The sequence below is a fragment of the Oryzias melastigma genome, linkage group LG6, assembly GCF_002922805.2.
Source record: "Oryzias melastigma strain HK-1 linkage group LG6, ASM292280v2, whole genome shotgun sequence".
Classification (NCBI taxonomy): domain Eukaryota; kingdom Metazoa; phylum Chordata; class Actinopteri; order Beloniformes; family Adrianichthyidae; genus Oryzias; species Oryzias melastigma.
The window spans coordinates 21,943,090-21,970,999 of record NC_050517.1 but is presented as its reverse complement, the minus strand read 5'-3'; the positions used below and the strand labels follow the sequence as shown (position 1 = coordinate 21,970,999).

Below are 27,910 nucleotides of genomic sequence, written 5' to 3'. Positions count from 1 at the left end.
TACCACAGCCTAAAAATTCATCTGGGATTCAGTCATCAAGGGTTCAGCTGAATCAAATCTAGGCCATTCCAGACAGTTTGGGGGAAAGCAATGATAAATGTATACATGGAAAGCAGCATTTTTAAAATATATTTTGATCATGTTTTAGGTCCATATACAAAACGATACATAAAAAAGTTGTATATCAGTGTATCTCTTTAAATTAAATTCAGAGTGCATATATTTTCACATGACTTCATGCATGCAAGATTGTGTGGATTATCTGATGATGCAAACAAGGTGATGTTGCTTAAGGCACACATTTCCTGAAAGACTCTCCTCATTTCTTGCACATAGTCATGTTTGAGTTCTAACCTTTGACCCTGCTGCAGCAATCTTTTCCCAGAGTTCAAATACACTGCATCTCCTTATTCAAATCCCTTTGCAGTCATCACTGAAAGTAACATCATAAAAACAGTTTACTGCTCATCACTCATTAGTAGATTATCGGTGATGACTTCAAAGATATAAGGATGTAGCTGTGGTAGTATTTGAACATAATGGTGTGTTAAAATGTTCCTGCCGTGATCTTTGCATTAACAGCCTTGTATGCAACAAAGCTCTAACCAAATGTTTGAGGGTTTTCTCTTAGTGTTTGAACGTGTTTTTTTGTGATTGGCTCTTTTGTAATATGAAATCACATATTTATATGTTGAATCTTGTTTTGGTTGTAGAAGGTCTCAATGCTGAGTGACAATACTGAAAAAATATTAGATTTTGCATCTGCTGGAGATGCAACATTCAGTTGTGTGTGTTTATCTCAATACAGGAAACTTTGTTGTTCTTTGTGTAGATCAGGGGTCTGCAACCTTCAACTCTTAAAGAGTCATCTGGGACGATGTTTTACTGAACACAAAACAGTAGGAACTTTACTTCACCGTTTAAAATAAAATACAGTTTTCTATTATGCTACTACTATGATAGATATAAAATGACTATTGTTTTTGGGAGAGAATATAACCTTTTTTTCAAAATGTAAAGTGGTTTATAAGTTCACATGACTTCTTTTTAAAAGAAAAGACGCCCTGTACCACCAAGGATCATCTTAATGCATAAAATGTAGTAGTAGTGGTTAATATAAAGAAAGAAGTAATATTAGTTTATTTTATTATTTGTGGGGCATCTCAGCCAGAAATTCATCGTAGCCAATAAAATGACTCCTACTGTATTTTTTTAACCATAAGGCACATTTGTTCAAAAATAAAAACAAACCTTAGGTATGAATTCTGGTTGTGCTTACTGACTTCAAATTGGTTTTCTGTGGTGCACGGAGCTTAAAAATGTGTCGAGGTGTTTTGATACAACTTTGGTCAACTAGGAAGGATTGATGGATTTTATTGCTACTATAGTCAGGAACTTCACGGAGTGATAGATAATATCTCTCAATATTTTGTGAATAAGTTGATTTAATTTTGTTTGCTTCACTTTTTTTTTTTTTTTTGGTATTATTATTATGATTAACCAGAGAGCCACAATGTAGGGGTAAAAAAGTCGCATATGGCTGCAGAGCCTCAGGTTGCAGGCCCCTGGTTTAGTTGGTACCCTTAAAAGTTTTTGTGGAGTTAAATAGTTCTTAACATTAAGACGGTGTACCTACAGTATCAATGTACAAATGTTGACCTGCGATGGTTGGTCTTGATGGCCATACATTGACTAATGGGACACTGGAGATAACTATTGGTCCTTATTAGTTTTCTGGTTTTGCTAGCTACGATTAGGATGAAACTTGAGGTAAATGTCCCATTTCTAGATGCTTTTTCTTGATTTCTTCAAATGGCATTTCCTCCTGCCGAAAACCAACATATTTCCAAGGTTTCTTGTGTTTCGAGAAGAGTCATTAATCAACTTGATCTATCAGTGGTTTAAGTGTTTTGGCGCCAAATGAGACGCCAATCTTTTGAATTAAACTGAAATTTAGGAGTCAGCCATTGTTCCTTAATAAGATCTGAGAATAGAAAAAGGCTCAATCAAATATAACATGCCACCTGACACCCAGCTCTGATTGGGCTCATACTCTTGTTACCGCCCTGACGGTTGATTGCGTTTGGCTGTGACAAAGATGATCATTCACACCATTATTTCTCTGTGTGTGTTTCACTGCATCTGTATTTGTTTCTCCTCACCTTCTGGAGCGCCTCACACATGTGCCATAGGCAGTCTTCATTGTAATGCTTGCTCATTCAATCCTTCCTTCCATGATGTGTCAATTCTTCCAAAATTCCCTCAATACCTCCGTGCTTTTGTGTCACTTTGGTATCCACCTTGCTTTGTGTGACAACTTTGAGTGATTTAAACATGTTTCTCATTTTGTTTGCTTTGTTGTTTTTATGAACTGTTTTTTGCTTGTACACTTTTTTTAAGAATCATTTTTTATGTGTAAAAAAGGACAGACATAGTCCCTGACTGTGTTGGCCCTTTAGATTTACTAACTATATTTTTAAATAGAGCACATTTTAGTTGTGTATTTTCTTAACATCTTTTGGATACAGTGCAGCACATACATCACTAAAAACTCTATTCATGTTTGTAAGGAAGTACAAACCCAGCTTTAAAGGTCAGAGACTTATGCCGGCCTTTTATTTCTTCATTTGTTCATTTGTTTTGTGCAGTATGTGAAGAGTGTGTTCATTTCTCTCTCATGTAGCTCACCAGTTGGACCTTCCAGCAATGCTGAAACCCGCCCTGCTGTCTTTGCCAGCAGCCCAGTTCAAAGTGACACGTACACATCATGCAAGTGTAAACATCCAGTGGGCTTGTCGGAGACAGCAGCGCTGGTTGAGGCAGTTGTTGAGTCTGGTTGGCAGACTGCGTCTCATGGAGTGATGCTAACATTCTCTCCCATTGCTCTCTCTCTGCTCACCTTGCATGCTCCGCCCTGCTGCTCTGATCTGATTGGTCTAGCACTGCCTGTGCGCCCAGGAGGGCAGGACTACTGTGTAAGTGTGCATAGAGCTCATCTCATACCTGTTGGCTTCTTGTAGATCATTTTTCTCCAGCCTGTGTAGATTGTAGTCTAAATTTCACCTCACGTCAAAAGATTTCAGCACGTACAATAACCTGAAAGAAGAATCTTTATTGCATTCAGGCCTCAGCTTTGAACTTCTGCTTTGCCAGTTAGACAAACTCCAATATTACATTATTCTTTCATCATTTTATTTCCTTACTTTTAGGAGACTAACAGCCATTCTCAAAAATCTTTTCACGGTTTATTTCTAAGTTCAGCTGTGTTGATGAAAAAAAGAAAACATTTAATAAAGAAGCATACTACAATAAAATATTGTATAATAGTATTAAATCGTCCTAGTTAGCTGGTTTGACATCTTTCTTCCTAGTTAGCTTAACTTAGTTGTTCCCTATTAACGTGTACTTTAAACGTACATGTGCATTTCATTTGATTAAAAGTAAAACTTTAACGGTTGAAAAGTGAAATGTACTTTCAACATTTGGTTAGTCTTCAGTTTCTACTTTTTTTGTCTAAATGTGTTAAAAACCAAATCTGATGAAAATTGTGTTTTTAACATATTTTACATAAAGAAAAGTATTTCTATATTCCATATTTCTTTATTCAAATTGTGAATCAGGAGCATGAAAAAAATGTAATTTAAAAATGAGCTTATTTGTAACAGAAAATATGCAAGGCGGGTCCCAGCTGCAATCTCTCTGCAAAAGAGCGGGGGAGGGGGTGGGGTTGTTCCGCACCAGCAATCCCACCCACAGCTTGGTGGCGAATTTAAAAATAAAAATACTCTGCAGAAACTACGTCCTAAAAACAATGAGAGGCTTTTTGATTTTGGCTTAAAACAGCATATCCATCATGAAAAAGTCCACTGGGAACAATTTTACAATAGATCAAAAGATGATCAGAGTGGGTCTTTTATTGGTAAAAGATGGATTTACGCCAAGTTTTTTTTTTTAAATAATCTATTTTGGTTTTTATTTAAACCAAATTTATTATTTTTAACACTTTTATTTGGTATCCTAAGGATGCTTTAGAGTTTAGGAATACCTGATGTGCTAATTTACATGAAGCAAACTTGTCATAGGGTAAAAACACTTTGTGATGTCAGACGTCATACAAACCAAACTTATAGTTTTTTCTTTGCTTTCCCACATTAGTTCTAAACTTAAGCCCCTGTCCCACTGGGTTTCACTGCCATATCACGAGTAAAACATTTGGAAAATCTGCCACACGCGCTTAGACGCGCTAACTCTATGCATGTTTGTGCAATAGCAGCGATACAGATGTCGGAGTCCACTCCACTACCACTCCACTGCCAGAGCACTGCTTAATTCTCGTGTAAGCGCGTCCTCTCATGCAGCCGCTAAACAGACACTGTAAGTAGTGGTACAAATGCAGACCAGCCGGGGAAACGGCTGTGCTACAGCTATGCTACAGCAGTGCATGAATGCAGAATTTCGGCGCCAAGCGCATATGCTGGCGTTCGCTTCACGGACCGATCTCGCACTGAAACTGCTATTGCGCTGCTGTACCACTGGTAGCACACGCAATCACCCGCGGTATCAATTTTTGTGCAGTTCAAAAATTCTTTCCGCATGTAAAACCGGCCCAATTTTTTACCGCATGTATGCTCATCTATTCCACTGCCATATCTCGGCCGTTCGGCCGTTGCACTGTCAGTCCACTGCCAACAGCGTCTGTACCCCGGGGATGAAATTTCCTCCGTGCTCCAGCAGTGACATGGCGGTGAAAGCCAGTGGGACCAGGCCTTCAATTCTGTTTTTTTTTTTTTTAGCTTTTTTTTTATTTACATTTCATTTTTTTACAGATGCCTAGTTAAATTCTCTGGTTAACCAAAATGTTTTAGTACAGTTTCTGTTTTGCTGAACATTAATCTATATTTAACTGAAATATTTCTTAGATCAACATAAGTACTTGAGACAGGAGTGATAGCTTTGGCAATTTAAGTAACAATCCAAAACACTTCTTAGTAATCAATTATTCTGAACAAATGTGTCACTGGAGTCTGTAAAGGTCGTGATTGTTTTAGACACATCAGAGATTATTGTTGTTTTCAGTCTTTTTGGACACTCATTCAGTTTGACTTTCCTTTTGTTAGTGAGTAGGTTCTATATGTAGACATTAGAAAAAAAATACCTTCATGGGTTGTCACCTTAGCATGCAATTAACATGTTCAAAAACTGGATTTCACCTTTCAACTAACTGACCTGACCTTGTGTTCTCTCATAAGTGAAAACCATTTGGAACTTTTACTTTATTAATTAGTAGAAATCTATGCTGTGTTCATCATATGATGTTCATATGAGAGGACAAATATTTAAAGGTGAAAGCTTATGCTTTAAATGGATGCAGTGTTCTATCAAAAAAGGTGTAAGACTGATAAAACGTTAGATTTTCTCAAATCCTGAGATGTGCACCGTTCAATGTCAGGCTATTTATTCTAGTTACTTAAAAAACTAAATTTTTTCCTTTTCTTCTTCTTCATTTGATCACATTTGTCTTCTTTGTTGACATTTCCAAAACAATCTGTGTGTTTTTACCAGACTTTTCAGCAGCTTAGGTGAACTCCACACCATTTCTCAGAGAAGCTATGGAACCACATTCACCATCCGCCCCGGTAGCCGCTATCCCGTCACCAGACGTACCCCCAGCCCAAGCTCGGGCTCACCTGACCGGGGCGATCCCCTTGGACGATTCTCTGGCTTCGGCCTGCCAACATCACCAACTACACCACCGCAGACCATCCTCAAGTCCTCGAGCCTCAGCCTACCAGGGGAGCCCAAAGAGGTGCGATTTGTGATGAGGAGCTCAAGCGCTCGGTCCCGCTCTCGCTCCCCATCCCCTTCTCATTCCCCCGGGTTAGGTTCGCCCCTTTTAGCACTTCGACCCTTCCACCAAAAACCCCTCCACCTTTGGAACAAGTACGATGTGGGAGACTGGCTGGAGAGCATCAATCTAGGGGAGCACAGAGCAGGGTTTCAGGAACACGAGATCGAAGGCTCTCACCTCCCAGCTTTAACCAAGGATGACTTTGCAGAGTTGGGAGTAACACGAGTCGGACACCGCATGAACATCGAACGAGCACTAAAGCAGCTGCTGGAAAGCTAACCCCTGCCCTGAGACAGAGCAACAGTTGGAGTAAAGAAAGATGGGGAGGTGTAGAGCTGAAAAAAATGAGAAAAACTACAGACTGCTCCTCTTTAGCTCCAGCTGCTTTTATGTTTAGTGTTAAAGGTTCACATTTGATCTATAAACGACAAACTTTACATTGCCACTCTGCATTGCATTAATGCTCTGTTCTTAACTGCACTGAAGCAGAGGAGTTAAAACCCTGCTCAGTGTAGCTTGATGCATTTAGTTCAAAGCTGAAAATGAAAACATATTTAATGAATTAAACTGTCCAATCTGATCATTTCGCTTGAGAAAATTGGCTGCTTGAAGCCACGCATAATTTTTATGCATTTGACCATTCATACCTCTTTCTCACTAAAACTCCAAGCTTTTAAGCAGTTTGAGCAAAAGAGCAGGAGTGTGTATTTTTTTTTGTTTCAAACACAAAGCTCAGTTGCCTTTCAAATTATTTATAAAGAAATCGACAGTGAGAAACACACTGCAACGGAGAACGAAGCGGCATGGCTCTAACAAGGTGTGCCTGCTGTATACCTGCTGTCAGTTTTAAACTGGAGACTTGAGGTGGAGCTCCACAGAAGGAGAAAACCCATCTGCCTTGGTACCCAGACTGTGCTATCTACTATATTTGGAGAATGTTTAACCAACACTCGTGGCTTTTTTCATATTAAATTACTTTTGTTTTTTCTAAAGGGAGTTATAAATATAACTAAATGCTTTATACACACACACAAATATTACATATATATACAGTATATATATATATATATATATATATGAATACTGTCTATATATATATGTATATATACGGTATATATATATATGAGTATATATATGGTATACATATATATATATTATCTTTATATATATATATATATATATATTCTAAATATATATATTTTAAATATATATATATATATATATATACAGTATATATATATATCACACAGATATAACAGTTTATATGTATCTAAATATTTACAATATATATGTATCTAAATATAGATTATTACAGCAAAAGAGTCTGAGTTGCAAAAAATAAACAAATAAAGAAACCATAAATCTGCAGTTGTATTTGGAGTTTAGTATAGACGGAAAATTGTTATTCAGCCAATAGTTTACTAATTTGTATCAATTCATATAATTATACTGTAGATACATATTTATATTTAAAAGAAAAAGTATATGGATTTAAAATGTTTTTTTGCTTGTTTGTTTGTTTTCTGTCATTTGTATTCACCCCTTCTTTAACAGTAGCATGACTAGTTGCATCATTTTTTTTTCTTCTATACGGTCTTCCGTTATTCCAAAGGGTATCCTATAATGTGACGCTAATAATGTGACCTAGCTGACACCTATCCCCACTGTCTCAGCTCCAGATCCCATCATCTCACAATATATATCCTGCAAGGGCCACTAACCAAGCCAGCTGCTTGCTTTACAAAAAGGGGCTCTTTCATTGTAGGCCTGTTTATACTCAGGGATGGAAACTTGGGCCGGGAAAGGTTGGTGGCTGTTTCAATGCTTTTCAATAATTATCTTTGGCGATGATTATTTTAGAAAAATAGTAAAAATTTCCATCCCTGTGACCTGGTATGAAGATTTTTTTTTTTTTTTTTTTAGCACAATTTCTGGTGTTGAAACAGTCAAAACGGCATGAAAAAAAGTGAAACAACCTGCAGGATATGGACATTGTTTCAGACCATGGGGATGGGAAAGCTACTGTAAGTACCTTTAAAAAAAAAAGAGAAAATTAGTATTTGACAGGCTCACTGCTTCCCTTTATCTCTGCCATTGTCACAGTGAGTTAAAATAATATCCAAAAAAAAAAAAAAACAAGGGCAACTAGCGGACTAACAATAAGAACCAGGTAGTGAAGTGAAACAAAAAGGAGTTTTCCTTAAACAATACAAATCAGTAATTGTATTTAGGGTTGAGTAGCTTCTGCTGGCAGTAATAAACTGTTTTATTTGCGCAACAACAAAGCATTTTGGCATAACTGTTTTTCTGACAGGATGCCACAAAATCTCTTATACCCTCGAAAACTTCTGCTCATCAGAAGCATTCAGTCAGAACGCCAAGGCTTGGCAAAAAAAATGTGTACAGCTTAATTTCTTTTGTTCTTTTATTTTGTTTCTTTGCAGTTTTGAAGCGGGTGGTGAACAAATCGCTATATCTGGGTTGTAGGAATAGCACTCACTGCCTCACTGTGACCTCGCGGATTATTTTTTGACTCCAGTGTTCTGTTTTCGTAGATTCATGTGAACTTTTGGTTTGATATTCATCTTTTGTTGTTGTTGCTGACCCGCTACCCTCATCCACTTGGGTAGATTTTGTAGCGTGTAGAACGTGGAATTTAAATCTCTTCTGAATTTTAGAGTGACAAGAGGAAAAAATATGACAGAAAAATATTCTGTTTGTTCTTAACATACATACACTTGTGTAAAAAAAAAAAGAAAAAGAAGAACAAACTACAGATATTTGTTTTTTATCACGAGCAATGTAAATATAATAGATTTCATATAAATTTTTGAAAAACTAAAAGTATATAGATCTATATATGAATGTTTGGCATATATGCATAGTTAACCACCTATGGAAAAGGTGAGCAGATTTTATTCTTTCTATGAACTCTTGAACTTTTGAACTCTGAACTATGAACTAGGGGATGATTTGCACAAAAACAAGGTGACAAGGTGCTAACATAAAAAGCCACCCATCGTCCAAGCGCATGCATGCATCTGGATTCCCTGAATCTCTGTGTGGTTTTTCCTTTTCGACACATGTATGGCTGCGAGTCCATGTGTGCAAATGCTTGTTTGTTTCTATTTTTGTGTATTTGTTTGGAAGAGACGATGAGATCGCGTGAAAACAGTGAGAGTGTGGTTAGTTGTTAGGGTTTACATCTTTGGAGTTAGTCCAATATAGCCTTACTGTACCATCAGAGATTGCCGGTTGTTGCTGTGTTACAACACACACACGTACACGCAAACAGAAAAAAAGCGCATACGTCAGTTTCATCAAACTATCATTCTGGAGTCTAGTTTAATAAAAGGTGAGATCAAGAAAAGTTAATTTTTCTGCCAGAGGTCGAACCAGAATGAAATTGGAGCTGAACTTTCATAATAATGCTTTCATTTTTAATCTTAAATTTTAAGAAAAAGAAAACTCTTTTGAAGCATGCATGCAGTGTCACTCTTCTGTACATCCATTGTCAGATGCGCTCCCTTATCCTCCAATCTGTTTGGCAGCACTCCTTTTTCGTTTTTCAGACATCCAGTTTCTGAGTTGTGAATACGCTATATTAGCTGATTTAATGAGGAACAAACATCACAAATGAAAAATGTGCCAAAAAGAAACTTAACTTTCCTGATGTATATTTGTCTTTGCTTTAGGACTATCTTAGTTGCAGCATTCTTACGCTGTTAGATACTATGACAATATGGTGCCATCTCCTGGAAATCTTGAGAAGAACAGACATTTGTTACATCCTTCTGCAGGCAGAACTGCAGTCACTGTTGTTTCTTTGTAAAGAAGCAGGCTATATGCATGTCTCTATATATTTATGAACATATATATAGCCTGTGTATATCTACTTGCATTTACATTTCTATTTAGATTTTGAGACATAGTGACTCAGTAGCTTGATTTGATTCAAGAGGTGTATTGTTCCCAGAGAGAAAAGTACTGTCTGATCTCAGACACAGGCTGGCCTGGTTGGAGGAATCAGTGCTGTAGTGAATCTTGCTTGGATTGTTGTGTAAGCTTTCTACAAACAGGACAAATGAGCAGTGTGTAACCGACATACACATCAGTTCGTTTCAGACTTATTTCTTAATCAACAAAGCACAATCTACGAAACGTAGGAGGAACAGTGTGATCTTTTTAAAAATCCCACTGGTACCAGCGACCCATCGGAACCAGTGATCTTATCATCAAAGATTTTACTTTTCTTTTGTTGTTTTTTTTTTTTTTTTTTTCCTTGTTTGCACTGTGAAGTTTTAAACGGTGGATATATCACTGCAACACCTCAGCCTTGTCTCATGTGTAAAATGTCCCCTTTCTCAGTATCCAGCAACTGGGCGCCTCCATGATATCGCTCTAAAAACATAGAACTAACCGTGTTTTAATACAAATGAAGACATCAAGTCAGCTGGGAGCGACCTACGGGTCTCCATGCAAACAGATGAAAGGTGATCACAGAGGTTGAGGCAAGATCTGAGATGTTGCCCAGGATATGTCTACCACAGAGATATATGTTTGTTACATTATGTAATAAATTTATTATTGAAACATGAAGTGAGTCCCATTTTTCTGTCTCATTAATAGAAACGGTGCTGTGTGGATTTTTTTGTTCCAGACAGGAAAATCCTTCTTTGCATTTTCGATGTGCTGTTTCTTCTTTATTGGTTCGTATTTCTCTGTAATTAAGCACAGTAAAAGTAAATATATAAGGTTTTTCACACTCATGTAGATCTTTAAAATGTCTATGTTAAAAGGCTGGTTTTAAATTGTGAAGTAAATTGTGCAAAAATATAACTAAATAGTTAAATATCTAACTACTTTTTGTAACTTAAGTCAAGAAAAGTTTAATTAAAGTCAACCCAAAAAGCAGTTTCAAATTTAACTTTTCTCTCAGGAGCTGCAAAATTATTTTTTTAATCGACAAACTGAAAACTAAAAACCAATTGTAAACCATCAACTGTAAATCTGTTTATCAAAGAAGAAGAAACCACTGATACTGTCTACGTTTGCTGCAGTCATGAGGCTACATTTTCATCTGTGTTTCCTCAAAAGGTTGAAAACAATCTTGGAAAACCAGATTTTTAGAACACTTTCCTTTAAAGAGTCAGAGTAAATAAAAAAAAAAGGAAAACCAAAATCCCATTGAGATATTTCTAAATTAATAAATACAAAGGCATACCAGATGAATCCAAGCTGACTGTGTTAAAATGTTTATTTGGAGGGAAAACTGTATAACAGTCAATTAACAGAGAATTTTTGAATCCCTTTGTTTTTTTCTGTTAAAATTCAGGAATATTAAACGAATGAGCAACTTAATGTCTGAATAATATGTGCCATCGATTGAGAACTCTCACAAATGTATTTCTAAAAATGCTTACAGTTAACAGACTGCTAAAGCACAGGAAGCTGGAAGGAGTCACAATAACTGCTGAGTATTCTTTGTATCAGGGTTTAATTAGTAATAGTGCTAAAAAAAAAATTACATCATGAATGCAAGTAAAGCAGCTAACCGATGCAGCTTCCTCCTCGAACTGCACATATTACAATCACTGACAACAGCAGGAATGGTTTAAAATCACATGCTCTCTTGACTGTGTCAGTATTTCATTCTTCACATTATCAAAGTTTTTTTTCCCCACATTGGGGAAAACATTGCACAAGTAAGATAGAAGACTTGTATTTCAGAGTATAGATACAAAAGATTAAAAGAGTTTACCTGATAAACAACACAAATTATTCATTAACTAAGACTTTTTCCCCCTCTGCTGCTGTCACTGGATAAATAAAGTGTATAAAACATGCTAACAAAAATGTACTGCCTCGCTAGCAGGAGAGTCAAAATTCAAACATTGAAACAAAATATTCATTTTTAATTATATATCAGAGCTGTATTGTACTGAAAATGTATATTTTATATAAAATGAGACTTAAAGTACAAGTATATTCAGTGTAAACATTCAAATTATTCTTAATTCTCTGCTTTCAGTCCATCCTCATCTGAGTTCTCCTCTTTTGTCTCCAGGTCAAAATTCTGCAAAGTGCGAGACAGTGGGAGAATAATGTACAGATCATTATGAATACTGTGATCCAAGATTAGATTAGTATTTTTATGATTTATGATCATAATTGAAAAACAAAAATCTGAAAATAGAAAACTTCACCTCCAGCTCTTCCATGACTTCATCCATGAAGTCACTAGGGTTTTGTTTGTACTCCACCGCTCTTTTGATCATCTCTCTGAACATCTATGGAGGCAAACAAACAGAAAAATTTGAAATAGTTTTAGTAGCATTTGTAAAACGATAATTTGTGCGTTTAAAAAATTGTTATATAGTCCTGCCAAATTGAAAAAACGGAATTCTGACATCAAAATAAAGAACACAAACCTTGACCACATTGGTCCCATCAGCTGCTGAGACAAAGTAGAATGGCAGCCCGTGTTTCTTTGCAAAGTTGAAGCTTCTTTGAGTCATTTTCAAGTCAGCTGCAAGTATAAAAAAGAGCTTAATCTTCTTTGTCAAGAAATATACTTTTTTTCAAAAAACAGAAAAAGTATTGTCCCAAATGTGGAAATAAGACACACTAACCATCAATTTTGTTGGCAACCACACAACAGGGTATCTCAGGCCTGTACTCCCTTAACTCCTTAAACCAGTTGGATAAATTCTTATAGGTGATCTTCCTTTGAACATCAAAAACCTATGGAGGAAAAAAATGAGTTTAGTTACAGTATGTGTGTTAAAAGGCAGAAAAGTAAACCACCATTTCCACAAGTAAAATTCAGCAGCACTTAAGGGTGCACTCCAATGGAAATTTTGTTTTGGGTGTTTTTAACATGTTCCTGTGGCGTTATTCTCATGAGCTAATGGGAGAGTGTCAGCAAATGGATGACTGGAAATGAAGGCAGGCTCACTTGTCATCAACAGTCTGGCCCCACAACTCAGAGACAAATGTCTTATGAACTAATGCTCCTCTGCAGAAACTATGTCCTAGAAAACAACACAAGTTCTTTTTTTTTTGCCGAGATAATAATAATTAATCATAATAAAAGACCACTGGGAACACTTTTCAGATATCTCAAAAAAGATCAGAGTGGGACTTAAGACAATCTTTTGGAATACTACTTAACTATGACTCAATCAATCAACAGTATAGAGTTCTGACATGTTTTTCACTTCATTTTAACAGGATAAATGTCACAAAAAGATGATTTAAAGTCACGGAACACTAAATTTTGCATTTTAACAACCCAGAAAGATTTACGTGGGAATAAGGTTTTTCTAAGTTAACATGTCAGTAAGACCTTACCATGATGCATGCATGTGCTTTGTGGTAGTATGAAGGATGCATACTCTGAAATCTTTCCTGGCCAGCTGTATCCCAGAAATCTGTAGATGAAAAATAGATTAATTTTGATCCTTCAAGATTACTGATAATTTCCAGCAGGATAAACCAATTTTCTTTAGAAAATAAGATAAGGTAAGGAATTCACTAAATAGGGATAGAAGAAAAAAAAATGTTAATTTGATGTTAAATATTGGCAACACTAGAGACAATATTCGGGATGCTGAACGTCTGGACCTGTTTTGGCCTTCATTTAACATATTTTTGCAGGGATTGCCAAAATAAAAAAGTAATATCCCATTATTACAGTGGAGATATTCATTCATAATTGATTGTGAATATTCTATAAGACCTGTGACTTCCTGTTATTTACAGAGTCATCATGTTATACTTACCAACCAGTACTTTCTTATTTCCTAGAGTAGCAGTGTGCTTGTAGAGAGTCAAAGCATATGTTGACATCTGCTGGGGACGACTGAGAAAAGTGTTAAGGATCAGCAACAAAAATGAAATGCACAAGCTCTACTTAAGCATCCTAAAAGCTGCTTAAGGATACTATTCATCCATGAGAAACCTTTCCATCAACCTGCAGGAAAAAGGAAAGAAGGAAAAAGATAAATCCAGTCAATCCACTTAAACTTTGAATTTTTCAAGTTAAAGGCGCTGTTGAATCATTTAATACTCACTTGGATTTCCCAACTGCACTGTCTCCCAGACAAATAATCTTCACATGTTCCTCTGCGTCGTACTTCTTTTGATCGAAATCGGTAGAATTGCCAACATCGTCTGCCATTTCCTCAGCTTCCTTGGGAATTTCTCGGAGAAACACCGGTCCAGTCCCACTCCCCGCGGGGTTTGCTGCCAACAGCAGGAGCGTTAGCAAGTTCGCCACCGGTAAGCTAACATTAGCATCTTGTTGCTCGCATTTTTTTGTTAATTCGCTTACGCAACAGCTCGATCAAAAACTCCAATCAGAGAATTGAACCTTCCTTGAATCTGGGAAATAATGAAAATGTCGTCGTTTGTTAACATTTGTTCTTCTGGGAGCATCAATCGGTGCTGTGACGGCACATTTTTTTTTTAAACGAGGCAACAGATCCTTAAAGCCGCTCGAAGAATTAGCCTTTACTGTGGCGTGCAGATATTTTCAGTAATAACTGCGTGTACTCTGTCTAATTATACAAGGAAAAGAAACACAAGATATCCTTCGTGTATCAAAGCAAGTAAACACTGGACATTTGAAAAATCTCCAGGATCCAGTTTGCGTTTCTATGCAACGGAGACGCTCGTCGGACCCCTGCATAATTTTTGGTGTCCTTTTTGTTGCCTGTCTAAAATGATCGGCCAAACAGGATAAATACACTTAATATTTTGAATAAAAAATATTGTTATTTTATTTTCTTTATTGGAAGTAATTCATCGCAGTAAATAACTTATTAAATTCTTGTAATAAAAAAAATATTTGCAGTAATAAAATATTTTAAAGAATTGATTTTTTTTTCAATAGCCTGTTTTTTAATTACTATGGACCAATGTGTTCACTTAGTCAAAACATTTTATTTTATTTTATCTTTTAATAAACTATTCCCTATGAGTCTTCCTTTAAGGTGGATTGCCTTTCTGACATCACCTTTTGGACATTTGACACACAGTCCCAGTAAATTATGTAAAATGAATCCATTCTTTTACAAGTGCTACCTAAAGTCTGTCTCACTGTAAGCAAAAATAAAAGCTAAAAAAATGGCTAAAATGTACCTGATGCGAGCAACTCAGAATAATATGCCAATAGCCTGAGAAAATAAAGACATTTAAATTTTGCGTGTAAAACTTTGGTTTTAAGAATGACTACAGGATTCCTGGTGTAAGTTTAAAAAAGTGACAGCTTCCAAAACCAAAAATAGTCAAAACTTTAAAAGCAGACTTGTTCCTTTTGTGAATGAATCTCTCAGTGTTGCTACAAGCATGTTTTAAAAATTAAAATGCACGTGTGTACATGTAAACTTGTTGGATTAATTTATTTAAGGACCTTCCTCTGTGCCATCTTCTTATGCCGTCCTTTTGTGCACACATTTTTATATATGAGGAGCCTGGAAATTATTCAAACATGACAACACAAAGAAGGGTACATTATCTTTTAATTTAAAGACTTGTTTAAAAATAACTTTTTTTATTGTAGTTTTTTTTAGTCTTGATCTTTGTCCAAATAGTGAAAAATAAAATAGATTTAAGTGTCAAGAAAAATCAAATCGACAACAATCTTGAGAATTTTGCTTGATTAAAGACCGTTCTTTCCATTAGGATTCCATGTCCGTGATAAAAGGTGAGGTATATTGGGAATGACGCAGTCCAAAGGTGAAGCTTGGAGCTTTGGTTCTTGTAAAGGTGACCTATGAATGATAGAAAATGTTTGAGCATTTTTCAGCATGAGGCTTTACCCCCAAAATCAACCCTCTTACCCTCTCAGGATAGTATGCCCCTGGGCCTGGTTTCTGTGCTGCTTCCCCTGGAGTGAAGTTTCTGCCTGTCATGCTGAACTGTGGGGGTTTCTCCTTGTAAATATAAGGGTCTACAGCTTTGTAAGCAGCTGGACCTGGAGTCTGAATGGAAAGTAATAATATCAAAAACTTAATACGATTAGTTGCGATCATTAATATGTTAGTACCTTTGACGTGTCCTCGTGAAAGCTTCCATTTTTGTTGCGGCCACAGAGTGAGTAGGTTGGTGATGAAGATGTGACAGCTGTCTTCGGCCCCAGCATGGGGGGCAGAGTGTAGGTGGCTGGACCTGCAGTGAGGAATTAATTAAGTCATTTTATAGCAGTCTTACATGGAAAATCTTCTTTTTTTTCTGTAGCTCTTGTTGACGTCAACTTTACCGGGTGATTGAGAAGCACTCCAAGCTTTAGTCCTTCCAGAAAGAGAATAAGCAGGCGGTGAATGGAAAATTAGCTTTTCCGAATGCTCCGGGGAGTACTGGCCTGGCACGGCAAAGTTGTTAGTATATTTACACTCCTGACATTTCATTCTGTTTTTCTATTTCACCTAATCACTGGCAATGAAATGTCTAAAGTTTCATTCACCTGGTCCTGGTGCTCGGAACAACAATGGCTGCTTTGAGCGACTGGAAATTGAAAAGGCAGGTGTGGCGTTTCTCCCCCGTCGGGTGATGTTAGAGGGGATTAAGTAAGTTGGTCCAGGAGATAAGTTAGAATTTGCCTTCTCATAGCGAGTACCAAAGGAGAACACCGGTGCTTTGCATTTTGTAGGGTCATGATGAGAACTACCTTCATAAACACACATAAACACAAGAGCCAAAGATGTTAATTACTAAATGCTGAAGTTTGTGATGGAGCTGATTTGCTTCTGGTTTACCGATGAGTCCAGGTAAAGCATACTTCGGTCCTGGACTCCCATAGAGAGCAGCCACAGGTCCTCTTGGCTTGTGCGGCCTCCAAGTTCCAACCCAATATTTATCACTCTGCATTTTTCATTGACTTTTAGGCAATACATATATATTTTTAATAAAGATTTAAGATGATTTTTTTAATGCAAAAATGTCAACTGTTCAGTAAAGTGAGCTTGGAACTTGTTTCATGTAAGAAAATCCTATTAAAGAGAGAACTCAAAGTTGAAAAAACCTTACTAAGCAAAAAATAAAAATAAAAAAGGAAACAATTCAATAAAAAAAAGTTCTCAGTTAAGTGTTTCTATACTGTTGTACATCTTGATAGCAGTAATTTATAAGGATTGAATAGATTAGTCATATTTATGTTTTACTTTGCCTTCAAATTGAGTAGGAAGTAAAAGTGTACTATACAAATACATGCTAGAGCAGCGGTGGGCAAACTATGACCCGGGGGCCACATGCGGTCCGTCAACTATTTCATTTTTCTTGTAGTTCTAGTGTCTCCCCACAGATGGCGCACTACAAGCAAAATTCTTTGTTTAGGCAAAGTCATTCTGCATTCATGTAGTGTTTGAAGATCTGTTGTTGTTTTCATGTGTGATAGTCAGTCATTTTTCCAATTATTCCAACACCACTTGAACGCAGCATTTCCCTGAGTTTGGCACTAAAACGAAAAAGAAAAACCCTAGATTTTAAATTTTTAATCAAGATTAGGGCATGTTTTCATCCAGATTCATCCAGATCTCGTGTTATTTCTTTCTTTTACAAAGTAATTTACCAAAACACGTCACAAATCTACACCTGTTCCGACCCTTATGTCAAATTTGTGGCCCACTACTAAGAAAGTTTGCCCACCCCTGTGCTAGAGTCTGCCTAAACTTAACCAAACACCACACTTTCATTCAAGTTTTTTGTTTTACTTTAAGTTAAAAGGAATAAATGTTTTACCTGATATAGATTAACATCCAGCCGCTAAGGTCGTCTAACTATCTAGAGTGGTAACTACAGAAATCACAGCGAGCGCTGAACCAGAACACTGTTTTCAGTGGTCAATGTTTCCATGGCAACGCTGCCATGGAAATGACACACATGCTCATTTCAGTAGGAACGTGACTTTGCACAAAAGCTGTGCACAGTTTTCAAACGTGTACAGGAATCACTGCTACTCCGAGGTTACCAAATAATTTATAGGATACACAGTAAGTTGTTCTAACCAGCCACAGAGTCACACAGGGGATTTATGCATTCCTGCTTGAAATAAAATAAAGAGTTTTCAAATCTAAAGACAAAATAACAAAGTGAAACCAATAGTAACTGGTTTATGTAGTGTATGTTTGAGATGCAAAAAAATAAAGAAACTGGAAACATGTTTAATACTGCAGTTGGCAATTTATTTTCTATATCCCAACAATGCACCGTTTGAGAAAAAAAGGATTAAATAATAGTTTTTTTTTCTTTATATCATTTATTTTTCTTTATAGCTCTTCATCCAAATTCCAAAGTTACTTCTAAGAAGTCCTGGAATTGACATTTCCCCCACTCTAAATATGAGTGGTTTTAGCTAGAGTTTGATATCATAACCATAGTATCAGTACTATGTTTTCACAATAAAATACAATGTTGCCTCTTAGGCTGACAGCAAATTTTTATAATCTCAAATTTAGAATTTTATTTAAAAAAAAAGTCACACAAATGTTTTTCCAGATTACTAAAATACTCTTTCCCCCATTTTTTATTTACAGTGGCCTCCATCGTGTTCCACTTGCATCTACATCATTGTCATTCATCATAATATTGTTGATCAATTTTATATGTTTGAAATTATTATTTTGATATAAAAGAAAAGGGAATAAATCAGCACAGAAGCACCTCAATGAAATGTCTTGAAATATACCATCATGTCAGAATGATTTATTAAAAAGCATTTCCAGTGACTGTTGTCCAAACCAAAATATAGCTAAAAGAAAATTGTTTTTCTCATTTATTTTGAATGGACTGCTCTTCAAAGAGTTGCAATGGTGCTACAGGCTCTTGTGAGGCGTCGATAGTTGTGGAAGGTTTCTCTCAAACAAGCCTTTAAGACTTTCATCAGCTGTGCAAGGGTTCCCATTTCCTCTTGAGGGCGCTATTGGGGTAAGGAAAAAAAAAAAAACCTTAAGAGGTTTTCATGTTTAGAGACCGCACTTTAAACGCAGCAATTTTTACCCGTGTGAGTGCGGACATCAGCCGCTGGAGCACAGCATCCTCTCTGTGTGGACACAAGCTGGTCACTGAACTCACACAGCTCAGCAGACAGTAGATGGTGTGTCTTTGTGACTGTAACAGTCCACAAAAATGCTTTAACTTTCAGAAAAATAGACAAAAAGTTAAGATGCTTGTTTTATTTTGTTACTTTTTTGAGCACATTCAGAGGTTTCCTGTTGCTTCCTTCGACTTTTAACTTCTGTATATCTTCAGGGCTCAGGACGGGGTCCTAAGGAAGTCAAAGAAATGTTCAACCTGCTAGGAACGATTAAAAAAAAAGTTAAAAAATCTTTAAAATGACTGACTTTTAACTTCTCCAGCCACGTCCACAATAGACAGCAGAGGACGTGGATATCTGACTCAGTGACCAGCAGAGCCCAGCCACAGTCGCTGCTGTTCAGTTCCTCCTTCAAAATAAAGCCTTTTGTCTCACTTTAATAGGAATTGACATGTTATTAATTTTTAATTGTGGGGGTTTTTTTAGATTACCTGCAGCAGAGTGGACCTCTGCAGAATGTTTTCTCCTGGTGGTCCTTGTTCTGCCATCGCCTTGGCGACAGGACGGGCCATGGTTGTTGGGCTGGGATTATGTGTGTTTCTGTACAACTTTATTTAAAAAAGTTTTAAGATTAATTTATGTAACAACGACAAAAAAAAAGACTTTTTTTAAAGATGCGTTACCTCCAAGCTGGAACTGTATTTGGGAAGTGTGTTCTTGCCTGCACACTTTGTCCTCTTTGCCCCGTTGTCGTTTGGCATCACATTGGACATTGTAGGGTTTAGTGTTTGCTTTTTTGCAGTCTGATGTCCTCCTGAAACCATGCCAAGAACTGGACTGACTGATGTCCTGTCAGTTTGAATCAGGTCCTGCACACACCAGTGTTTCTCACTTCCAAGTGCTGCTGCGCAGTATGGACTCAGCTCCAGGTCCTTCAGAAACAAAGGCAACAATATGGAAACGATTCCACATTAAAACAAGAAAACAAAATCAAAAATGGATGCTTTCGCTGTTGCTTATTTACTGTGATTTTACTGAGATCAGAATCACTGTAGCTGCGCTTGTCCAGCAGCACCTCCTGCTTTCTCTCCAAGTATCCCAGAGGTTCGTCCCAGGAGGACACAGACCCTGATGCCCCCCGTGAGCTCTTACAGCCTTCATTCAACAAGGGTAAATACTGTCTGGACACCAGGGTGTCTCTCACTGTCTTGCTGAGGGTCTTGATTCCTGACCTCTTTTCCAGCTCTACTTGGATTTCAGGGGGAGGTGGGAGCCCCAGTGCCAAGCAGGAGAGGCGCACACACAGAAGGTACACCACCTGACCAAAGGAGGCGTAAGCAGGAGGGTTAATGAAATGCAGTAAGAGGAATAGAGGTAGGTATCCACGTCCTGACCTTGGGTGTGTGTCGTAGCTTGCGGGCCTCCTGACCATGCAGCAGCAGCGCCTGTCGGTTGAGGTAGTGCTGCAACGTGAAAGGAGCTCCATGCCGCAGGCTGAGGTCTGGATACTGGACCAGCTGCGTGCCGAGGAGCCGAGCAAAGTCAAAGACTTGGTTTATCTGCGTGCGCGTTTGAATAGATCGAGGCCGTTTGATGCGCACATAGTGGACGGCCTCGCTGGGGCTGATGCGCAGGGTGTAGATCAAGTAACAAGCAATCAGGACGCCTGAAACAACGACGCCCATGAGGTTTACACCAAGACGCTTCATTTCTTTGAAATGATGATTCTGCACGATTGTTTCAACTCACCTGTTCTGCCCAGGCCTGCGTGACAGTGAATAGCTACTCTTCCTTCTTTAACAGCAAAATCCAGAACCTTCACGCCATCAATGATTCCAACAAGAGACGACACACCGTAGTCAGGCATCCCAAAGTTGTAAAAGTAAACTGTAAATAAAGATATATCTTTGGTTAAATTATTGTTGGCTTCTTCTAAATGGCGGTTCCAAAGATGATCACAAGTCACTTTTTGCCATGTCAAATCTAAGTTAAAAAGTACATTTTTATTGTCCCAAGCATCACAGTTAATCTTTAAAAAAACAATATGTATTCACCACCAATGTAACAATAACATTTTGGAGTTTAGGACTCAATGATTCGAGGATTTATATTGTCCAACCAGTGGACAAATGAAAGTCATTGGCACGAGATTGGAACTCAAATCCCAGTTCATGTGAGAGAAGAAAGAGACCAATATGACACAATTTATAATACTGTACACAACATAATATTCTACTAATACTTACAAAAATCAAATCTAAAGTTTTCAAGTTTCAAGTCACTTATTGACTACAGTGTCATATTTTTATAAGTATAAGTCAGGTTTTTTTGCATAGTTTGGCCAAGGGTGCGACTTAAATATGATTTACAAAAATACATAAATGGCAGCAACCACTAGAGGGCACTGTAGGTGTGAGAGTTAGTATTTTCTCCTGACAGCAACACAGATGAAGAATCGTGCCTCTGTCTTACGCCGGGCTCGATAGAATTGTTCCAAAGCGACACAGAGAATGATAAAGTCATTGGATTAAGTGATTGAAGTGATATAAAGAGTGTTGGTAGCTTATTCTTTACGCTATGTGAAGCTAAATTAACATATTTTTATGGTAGTGAAGCATGCACGTGTTCAGCCTTTTATTGTTATCTATTTCGTTATGATGATTTTCCTTTCAAGATTAAATGTCCGTTCTTGGTTCAGTATTAATAAATTTCTCCCAACACTTATGTTCCAGTGTGACTTAAGCCTTGTTTCCACTGAGCGGTCTGGTACAGTACGGAGTGGTACGGTATGGTCCAGTTAATTCTGGTGAGCGTTTCCACTCACTTACGCCTTGATCCCACTGAGCGGTTTGTCTTGATGTGTCATTCCACTACAACCAACGAGGGCCCTAAAGAGGTACAGTTCAGTACTGTTTAATGGGTCCATTTTACAATGGAAACACTTAAAATGCTGGACTGTACCAGACCGCTCAGTGGAAACGAGGCTTTATAGTGTGAAAAATACGGTACAACTCAAGGTCAAGACTCAAAACCTAATCAGTTCTTGATATTTTACTATCCAGTTCAATATCTCTTGCAGATACACATACAAATGTCACCATCTCACAACTGCATGTTTTTTTCTTAACCCGTCACAAGTTGTGGAAATAAAGCTTCCTTACTGTCATTATCCATGAAAGTCTGTGGAGAGTATGTGAAACCGCTGTCAGGGTCTAGAGGAGGTCCACAGTGAGCGTGCTCCCCAGGAAGCTGCATGTTGATGATGGATTTGATGCTTAACCTAACAATAAAATAGTTTTTTTCTTCATGTTTATGATTTAATTGAATGGCAAAAGTGAGCTCTTAGATTCTTATCAGTCATAGATACAAGAGATGTGCAAGTAATTGAAGGCTGCTTACCTGTTAAATTGATCTATGATGTTGTACTTCTGGATTAGATGGTTTGACGGTCGAGCCATTGCAATAATATCATCCGTCACCCTGGGGAGTTTAAAATCAGAAATATAGCTCTACTTTTAAAAGCAACTTATTCAAGAATTTTTGCAGCCAAATCTCTTTTTACCAGGAGGAGAAAACGCCTCGGATGACTTGCTGGTTTAACTTCCAGCAGTCCGGGCCTTCATAGCGACAGTCTCTTCCTCCACAGGCTAACAGACAGAGCAGCTTGGGTGGGATTGCCTTCACCAGGTTCTCCCTGGCCTGGGAGTAGGAAGGCCGTGGAACTGAAATGTGTGGAGCTAGGCTCGGCATTATCCTGCTGTGGAAGTGGAAGTTTCTCAGTCTTTAACATCAAACTGAAGCTATTGAAGCTAGCCTCAGATTTCTCCAACATCCAGCAAAGAGTTGATGATCTGTAAACTTAATGTAAACTAGTTCAGACTCACCTGTTTGACGGAGTCAGACAGTGAAAGAGTTAATCCCATTTAATGTTTTCTCTCAAACTGGATGCACATGTGCTCCTCTATGTTGTCGTACTGCACACACACAACTGTGCAATGTCCCAGCTCCTCTAAGCCTTATTAGCTGTCATAAATACTTTAGAACAGACAATCATGCTTCATGGCAAGCCAATTATATAATGCTTATTCCTAACCACTATGGATGCCCTAATTACCTGCCACAGGTCACAGTTCCTCCAAGATATTATTTTGTGATGTAGATAGCGGTTTTGTTGCTGTGAATTAATTGTTCTTTTTTTTGGATGCTGAATTGCATTTTAAGAAAAGCCTATTTTGACTAAAAACTTGAAAAAATTCACAGTAAATTATTTAATGTTTTAAACTACATAAAACAACAAGAAAAATGTACTTTTTTTTCTATTTGTGGTTTTGTGAATCATTGCATAAAGAATGTATTCAGATCAAGTCTGGGTAAAGCTTTAGCCCCAAGAGGGGACAGCTTGTCATTAAGAGAGTGATGGTGGGATTACACCTATTAGCTCCGCCCTCCAGACCATGGTTCTCCTCAATTATTAATAACATCTTAAAGAGTAATTAAGGATCTGAGGGATTATTAACAAAGCTGCTTGAGCCTAAAGGCGTGTGTGAGAAAACACTAAAAATTATATTAGAATTTTGATTTTTTTTTTATTTACACCTTTCATCATATTTAGAAAATACTGGTTTAATTGACTGTCATTATTTTTTATTGCATTTTTCGCATCTTAAAGATTAAAATGAGTCTGAAGTTGGTGTCTGATTTTTTAGCTTCTATTTCAGAAGTTATTAGTTAAGAGAAAATCTATATTATATTTAAATGGTTCCAACACAAAATCAAGAGTAAAGTTTAAAGCATCTGCAGATATTTTACAGAGAATGAAGATAAACTTCACCTAGAGCCTAAAGCTCTTTCCTTGCGGGCCGTGACAGGAACTCCAGGACTGGATTGTTTGAAACAGTGTTATATTACCTTATATATTCCCCTTTATGTCAATAGCTAGAAGGTGACACACTTGGATAACACGAGGAAGTTATTTGGGTTCACGTTCTGAGGTAGTAATTCATCTTCATCTCTTGGCCATCAATTATTCTGTGGTTGTTTGCCTGAACGTCGTTGAGACAGACACTTCCTCTTACCAAAGTTCCTTTCACAAAACTCGAGGCGAGTTTGCTGGAAAGTTGTGAAACATGGAGCGGAATCTTAAGCATGTCGGCTAGGTTGGTTTAATTCAGTGTCTCTTTATTGTTTTTTTTTAATAGAACACTGTTAGGAAATACTTATCAAAATGTCTTCAGCTTGAAAAAGCACAAGTTAGAATGTACACCCATTAATAAAAATAAAATAAAGAAAACTGATGGGCAAATTTGCTTTGGCATTTGCCAAACAGTGCAACATACTTATACCATGTGCTGCTAAACAGAAAAAAATAGAACTAAAATGGGGGAAAAACATGTTTACTGTGTAATAATGCTTTTCCGTCGCAACACTGCAGTTTCAACACTCTGAAAGTGCTTCCTTCCTCCTTCTAGCTTGAAACTCTTTCTGTCAGAAAACAGGAGAACTGAGATTTTTCAATCTTTTTATCGCAATTAAAAAGGAAAACAAAACAAGCGAGGACAAACTCAGGCTGGATCACATCCAAACCGATGAATTACTTGCAGTTTGAACTCACTTGTACTTTCACAGTGATGCGGATCTGCACATAAAGAAAATTGCAAGTTGTTTTTTTTTCCCCAAGTAAAAAGCATACAAACACAAATGTGGGCAAAAAAATGACTTTATGATGAAATAAAGAATAGATTATTGACATGTGTGAAAGAAGAGCAAAAGGCACAGTTCCCTTCTTTTTAAATGAGCCAACTCCATGTTAAACTAACTGACCCTCACTGCTCTCATCAGGCCTTCATGGTTTGAAGGGGCTGTGAGGGAGTCAAACAAGGTTAAGGAGGTCAACAGCAAGAGGGGCAAAAAAAAATCTTCACATCCTTTAACTAAATGCATGAAAACAAAAATAAGAAAAACCAAGGCGTGTCAAGGATCAATCATGACACAATAACATAAGAAAGAAAAAAGATAGTAAAGGTTGTCGTAGTTGATTATACTGTCCATCAGCCTCATTCTTTTAGTAAACGCCAGACGTGGATTGGTTATAGGTGCCTTCTTTTCTGTCCTGTGTTGGTCAGTCTCTCTCCACAGCTCACGTTGTGGTTGATTAATTCTTGGACAACTCTCTGGAGAGCCAGTCCAGTCCTTCATACAGGCCGGTGCCCTGGGTGGCGCAGGTAGCCTCGATGTGCCACTGCAAAGTCCAGAGTCAACACAAGTCAGCAGAGTTTGAATGAGGCTCAACACAAAATGGAGTCTACGCTTCGACTTTTCTACTGCAAATATTTCCATTTAAAAAGGACTTACAGTTTTGTTGCGAAGAGCTTGCAGGCCAAGTTTGTCAGCCAGTTCACTGACCGATAAGGCGTTAGGAAGATCCTGCTTGTTAGCAAACACCAGCAAAACCGCGTCTTTCAGTTCGTCTTCAAGCAGCTGCAAAGTCAGAAAACAACCGTCACAGGTTTAAACAAGAGAAACACAGAAAGATTCTGCTCAGACAAGAACATTAAGAAAAAAGCACAGTAAACACAGATAAGAAAAACTAATATCAAACATTTTTAATCAATATAACATAAAATATTAGCCTAGTTTAAATCCTGATTATCTTTGTTTTCCTCACCTTGAAGCCACCTTCTTACAACCACCGGAAAATTATTATAAACTCCATAAACACCATTAAATTGGAATTTTTCCAACAAGGTTGGATGTGTTCTTATGCAAGTAGCTCTTACAAACACATTAACTCTGCAGAACAATTCTAATCCTGAAAAAAATGATAAAATGTGATAAAAAGCTGGGATTATTTCACCCATACGTATCAATTTAACAAAATGATGATACAAACTGTACATCAAACTCAGCTGCTGTCACTGATAAGTACAACAGCTTTGTAGTTTGTACAGGAACAAACACTGTTCCCTTGAAAAAGAGGTTTTGAATCCCAATGGGACCCACCCTGGTTAAATAAAGGTTAAGAAAAAAAAGAGAGAGGCAACAATCTGCTTTAAGTTTGAATCGTCTTGTGATCCATTCTAAAAATGTTCCCAGTGGTCCTTTACTTATGATTATACTGTTTTTAGGTAAAATAAAATAAAAAAAAAAAAACTATCGTTTTCTAGGACATAGTTTCTGAAGAGCGGCAGGAGTTCATTAGAAATTTGCCTCCAAGTTGTGGCAGGACTGTTGGCGTGGAGTAGCCCCCCCCCTTCCCATCATCCCTCTATTTACATGTTCTCCCACTAGCTTACAGCCTCTCACATCCCCAACCTAACATTACCGCTGCAACAAAAATGAGGCAGAATATTGGAGCCATCTAGCCGTACAGTTTTGATCCAGAAACCAGCTCAGATGAGGAAAACAAAGACGTACATAGATCCATGTCTGTAAGTGGATGCATTAGAATAGAGCGGAGCAGGGAGATTGCGGTTTGTCGTTGGAGCTTCTATGCCTACAAGCGTTTTCCAACAGCATTTTTGCTTCTCCTCCAGATACACGATTTAAAGGAAAAACAATTTTAAGCCAAATTACTTTTTACATATGTCCTCCATCATTAGAAAAATGCCACAAGAACGTGAATATTTAGAGGACATTAAACTCCTGATCCATTTACATTTTCTCTGAAGTATTATCTTGGAAAAAAAGTAAATTTTGATTGAAGGAATTTGTGCTTATTTTTTGTGTTGAATAATTTATTTTCAATTGAGAGGTAGAATTGTAAAAAGTGTCAGAAGTGAAACCAATGACAGTACAGATTGACAAAGAGCTTGATTTGGTAGGATAAACCATTAAAAACTTTAATTTAAATAAAATATATTAAAAGTGAATAAATAAAACTCCAAATAGGCAAAAAAAAAAAAAAAGCCTAACCTGAGTTTTCAGAATACGACCAGTTAGGCAAAAAGCTCAGCAAACAATGCTGTTTTTTTTCTCCTCACATCATGATACTCCCGCCACCAATCAGATTTTTTTCTCCAATCGGCCCAATCGATCCATTTGAGAGGTTTCTCTTAGGGGGGCTTTGGGGAATGACAGTGCTTTTTTTGTTTTTGTTTTTTTACCTTCAATTGTTGCACAATGCTTTTAAATGTTTCAGAATAAGAAACACTACAATTTCAGAATAAAACAAAGTAATCACTCTTGTTTATTTCTGTCAAACTGGGTGTGTTTGATAAATAAACCCTTACTAATTATACTAATTATTGTTGCAGCTTTGTAGATTTTTTTTTCAACTTAAAATCCGAATAACCACAAAATATGATTGTTTTACAATAAAAAGTTATTTTCATAAATTAGATGAACGAAATACTAACCATTTTCGATAGCTCTTCTGCAGACTCAGCCACTCTTTCTCTGTCGTTGCTGTCCACTACAAAAATGAGTCCCTAAAGAAATAAAACAATGTTAAAGGTTTTGCACTAAAGCTGAATCACGGAATTGAATGGCAAAAACATTAATATACACTCTGAAATCATTGTTTAAAGCATGTAGCACTTTTCTAAATAGTTTACAGGGTACTTAAAGTGATAATTTCATCTAGAGACTAAAGTCATATTTCTGCTGTATGTTGAGAAATGTCTCAGTAAACATGGATTTTAAACATGTGCCGTCATACCTGTGTGTTCTGAAAGTAATGTCTCCAGAGAGGCCGGATCTTGTCCTGACCGCCAACATCCCAAACAGTGAAACTGATATTTTTATATTCCACTGTCTCCACATTGAAACCTGCAGAGGGCACAGAAGTGGACAATCTTATTTACATTTCCGTACATTATTGGAATTTACAAAAACAAGTGTTTTGAGTTATTTTCCTACCGATGGTGGGAATAGTGGTTACAATTTCTCCAAGCTTCAGTTTGTACAATATTGTTGTTTTTCCTGCAGCATCCAGCCCAACTGTGGAGATTTAGAGAGAAAATAAACATGTCTTTAAACAATTAACAAAAAGAATATGAAAACATCACAAAGTACTTTGTTTATAAATT

The 27,910-nt window shown here is 37.2% G+C and overlaps 5 protein-coding genes across 17 annotated transcripts in view; 1 reads left to right on the top strand and 4 right to left on the bottom strand.

Moving 5' to 3' along the window:
• shank3a (SH3 and multiple ankyrin repeat domains 3a) overlaps window positions 1-6,873 on the top strand; it is a 162,893-nt gene extending 156,020 nt beyond the window's left edge. For 6 of the 11 annotated variants that reach the window (XM_036212448.1, XM_024281650.2, XM_024281649.2 and 3 more), the window contains one exon: window positions 5,563-6,873. In XM_036212448.1, the coding sequence (XP_036068341.1) occupies window positions 5,563-6,127 (565 nt within the window). In that variant the 3' untranslated portion in view covers window positions 6,128-6,873. The other 5 variants (XR_004948077.1, XM_036212450.1, XM_036212454.1 and 2 more) reach the window with 5 other exon arrangements.
• A 4,214-nt stretch (window positions 6,874-11,087) lies between these two features.
• rabl2 (RAB, member of RAS oncogene family-like 2) lies at window positions 11,088-14,544 on the bottom strand. Its single transcript, XM_024280770.2, has 8 exons — window positions 13,924-14,544; window positions 13,794-13,823; window positions 13,633-13,712; window positions 13,202-13,281; window positions 12,481-12,592; window positions 12,280-12,377; window positions 12,055-12,138; window positions 11,088-11,924 (listed from the first exon to the last, which is right to left on the bottom strand). Exons 1-8 carry the CDS (start codon window positions 14,028-14,030, stop codon window positions 11,862-11,864), a joined length of 654 nt encoding a protein of 217 aa, XP_024136538.1. The 5' UTR covers window positions 14,031-14,544; the 3' UTR covers window positions 11,088-11,861.
• Window positions 14,545-15,355: 811 nt separating this feature from the next.
• Window positions 15,356-17,705, bottom strand: odf3b (outer dense fiber of sperm tails 3B). 3 transcript variants are annotated; one of them, XM_024280774.2, is made up of 7 exons: window positions 17,591-17,705; window positions 16,609-16,730; window positions 16,317-16,520; window positions 16,113-16,214; window positions 15,900-16,021; window positions 15,694-15,834; window positions 15,356-15,624 (listed from the first exon to the last, which is right to left on the bottom strand). In XM_024280774.2, exons 2-7 carry the CDS (start codon window positions 16,718-16,720, stop codon window positions 15,532-15,534), a joined length of 774 nt encoding a protein of 257 aa, XP_024136542.1. In that variant the 5' UTR covers window positions 16,721-16,730; window positions 17,591-17,705; the 3' UTR covers window positions 15,356-15,531. The 3 variants fall into 3 exon arrangements, with proteins under 3 accessions (XP_024136542.1, XP_024136541.1, XP_036068339.1); XM_024280773.2 differs by having other exon boundaries at window positions 16,609-16,842; window positions 17,591-17,695; XM_036212446.1 differs by lacking the exon at window positions 17,591-17,705 and having other exon boundaries at window positions 16,609-17,255.
• A 904-nt stretch (window positions 17,706-18,609) lies between these two features.
• On the bottom strand, window positions 18,610-23,165 carry zgc:77752 (uncharacterized protein LOC393862 homolog). The gene is made up of 13 exons (XM_024280771.2): window positions 22,769-23,165; window positions 22,447-22,641; window positions 22,284-22,364; window positions 22,046-22,164; window positions 20,634-20,771; window positions 20,279-20,550; window positions 19,909-20,202; window positions 19,568-19,816; window positions 19,376-19,492; window positions 19,192-19,293; window positions 19,035-19,115; window positions 18,848-18,958; window positions 18,610-18,767 (listed from the first exon to the last, which is right to left on the bottom strand). Exons 2-13 carry the CDS (start codon window positions 22,632-22,634, stop codon window positions 18,645-18,647), a joined length of 1,875 nt encoding a protein of 624 aa, XP_024136539.1. The 5' UTR covers window positions 22,635-22,641; window positions 22,769-23,165; the 3' UTR covers window positions 18,610-18,644.
• Window positions 23,166-24,388: 1,223 nt separating this feature from the next.
• LOC112151729 (ADP-ribosylation factor 4) overlaps window positions 24,389-27,910 on the bottom strand; it is a 4,355-nt gene continuing 833 nt past the window's right edge. The window contains exons 2-6 of the mRNA XM_024280776.2: window positions 27,741-27,821; window positions 27,541-27,650; window positions 27,239-27,310; window positions 25,236-25,361; window positions 24,389-25,122 (exon numbers count right to left, since the gene is read on the bottom strand). Of these exons, the coding sequence (XP_024136544.1) occupies window positions 25,036-25,122; window positions 25,236-25,361; window positions 27,239-27,310; window positions 27,541-27,650; window positions 27,741-27,821 (476 nt within the window). The 3' untranslated portion in view covers window positions 24,389-25,035. The remainder of the gene's footprint in view (window positions 25,123-25,235; window positions 25,362-27,238; window positions 27,311-27,540; window positions 27,651-27,740; window positions 27,822-27,910) is intronic.